Source organism: Malurus melanocephalus, unplaced genomic scaffold, assembly GCF_030028575.1.
Source record: "Malurus melanocephalus ecotype Western Australia unplaced genomic scaffold, MMel_1.1 scaffold_1906, whole genome shotgun sequence".
NCBI classification, from domain to species: domain Eukaryota; kingdom Metazoa; phylum Chordata; class Aves; order Passeriformes; family Maluridae; genus Malurus; species Malurus melanocephalus.
The window spans coordinates 11512-13735 of NW_026625138.1; the positions used below are offsets into that span (position 1 = coordinate 11512).

General features: G+C 43.3%; 1 protein-coding gene across 1 annotated transcript in view; it reads right to left on the reverse strand.

The window, feature by feature from the left end:
- LOC130587435 (glutamate receptor ionotropic, kainate 1-like) overlaps positions 1-1978 on the reverse strand; it is a gene marked incomplete at its 5' end in the record, with an annotated part of 9558 nt that extends 7580 nt beyond the window's left edge. Inside the window, one exon of the mRNA XM_057388406.1 lies at positions 1811-1978. Coding sequence (XP_057244389.1) covers positions 1811-1978 — 168 coding nt within the window. The remainder of the gene's footprint in view (positions 1-1810) is intronic.
- Positions 1979-2224: the final 246 nt, after the last annotated feature.

Below are 2224 nucleotides of genomic sequence, written 5' to 3' on the forward strand. Positions count from 1 at the left end.
TCCATCTTCCAAAGGAACATCTCAGGGATGAATTTCCACTGCAGAATGTCAGGAAATGCATGGAATCCCCACAATTCCCCCCGGGTCTGGCACTTTTCTCCCTGTGTGATCTGCTCTGATCCAGCTCCTGGAGGAGCTCCAGCAGCAAAGGACACCACAATTCCCTGCTCCCCAGATCTGCAGCAGAGCCTGAACCCCTCAGAACTGCACAGGAAATAAAGAACTGATGCACAGTGACATTTTATACCCCTTCAAATCACATCCACAAAGGTTCCCTTYTCCTTGTGCCCCTATCTCATCCTGATGAACCCTGCCTGGCGCTGTCTTTTCATTTTTCTTTCCCTTCCATGTCTTTGCAGGCTGGCAGACAGGAGATGAAGTCATTTCAGTTATTTCTGTCCTTCSGTAAGATTTACTGCCCGTGTTTGTACCGAGGCTCCCGACTGGGACAGAACCCTGCACTGAGCTGCAGTGCTGCCGCTTTGTAAAGCTGGAAAGTTYAGAAATTACCCTGACTGAGTGAAATTTAAACACACAAACACTCACAGTGAGCTGAGGTTCTTTAAACTCATATTTAGCTCTCTGACTGCAATAGTGTATGACAGGAAATCAATTATTTTMTGTTTTCAGTCTGCAAATGAGTGTTTCACAGACAGCATTCCAGGTTTAATTCAGAAGCCTTTCTAAAAGATCACGGGTTTTAATGTGCAAATTGCATAAATAACTTCAGTAATTCATGATGAGGAGAAATTACTCCTGTCTGAGTGAGTTTCCTGTCGATTGACATATTAAATGGAAAAGGCACTTTCACAACAGCCCCAGAAGGAATTCTCACTCTGCAGGGAACCCAAAAAACCGTATCAGCCTGGATTATATGGATTATAAACCCACCACACTGGGATTTGACAGCATATAGCTCCAATGTTATCTGGTAACTGGAAAAGAATGCAATAAACGCAGTTTAAAGCTCTTTTGGAGGTTCTTTGAAAGCATTCTCCTTTTCTCCACCCTCACTAAGAAACTGAAGCACCAGAGGGAAAATTTGGTGATGTCGATGTCTGAAAGGTGACAGCTCACCAGTTTGAGTTCTGAGGTGAGGTATTTTGATTTTTCAGCATTTTAGCAAATCCATTTCCAGCAAYTGGGCTGCTTTTTGCTAACATTTGATCAAACTTCAAGCTTGTCTCCTAGAGGCCAAGGAGCACACGGGGATTAAGGGAAATGAGAATTTTTACCCCTCTGTTTTGGTCTGCAAGTCAATGAGAAGGGAGTAAATTTAGCCAGGAAAAAAAAAAAAAAAAGGAGAGGCAAAAAACTTCCAATTTGACCACTCCAATTCTTACAGTTTTTTATAACAAACAAAATTATTCCTGTCTCAAGGCCACTGAACATCAATATTTCAGGGCAGGAACACTGCTGGCCTCTGGTCTTTAGGTGCAGTAGAAATAATTTACCACTGATGGATATCTGTGCTAATTATGGGTTGTGACACCCCACTGTTCTTCCCGTGAGTCCGTGATCATTTTTTTCCGCAGAATTCCAGGTGGCAAATCTGTGTTTTGGAAGGAAAAATGGCTTGGACTCGCCACCTTCCATCTGGGGCTCTCAGCACATGGACAGGATGGAGAGTTTTATTCAGAGATCACACAGTCCAAACCCAGCTTGGTTTTGGTTCAGACACCTCTGAAAGGTTAATTTTATGTTCCTGTTGGTCCACACGACGCAGGCAGAGCAGAAAAGGAGATCAGGCTGGGGAGAGGTGTAAAATACAGACAACACATGCCACTGACACAGTAATTGAGACAATTACCTCTCCTGGAGGCTTCAAAACTATCAAAGAGGTTAATTCTCTGGATGTCGTAGGTTAATGTGGTATTAGGCATCAGTGTTCTGTTYCTGTTAATGTTGGTGACAGCAAACTTGAAAGCCAATTCTTCAATGTTAACGGGTTCGTTTTCCACGGTTTCGAAAATCCCTCCTGGTGGAAAAGAGAGAAACCAAAGGGATTATTCAGCTCCTCGTGGGTGCTCCCTGAGCGGGGAGGGGTCCCAGCCCAGCTTTTTTGGCTTCTTTTTTGGAMTTTCCAAGCTGAAGTTTTTCCTATTTCTTGCTCCCTTTCTAAAACAAATGAAATTCTCTCTCCAAAAAAAAGAAGCAAGAAAATATTCCCGAAGAGGACTGGCAATAACCAACCCCAAATTCAGAAATGCAGTGATGTTCTGGG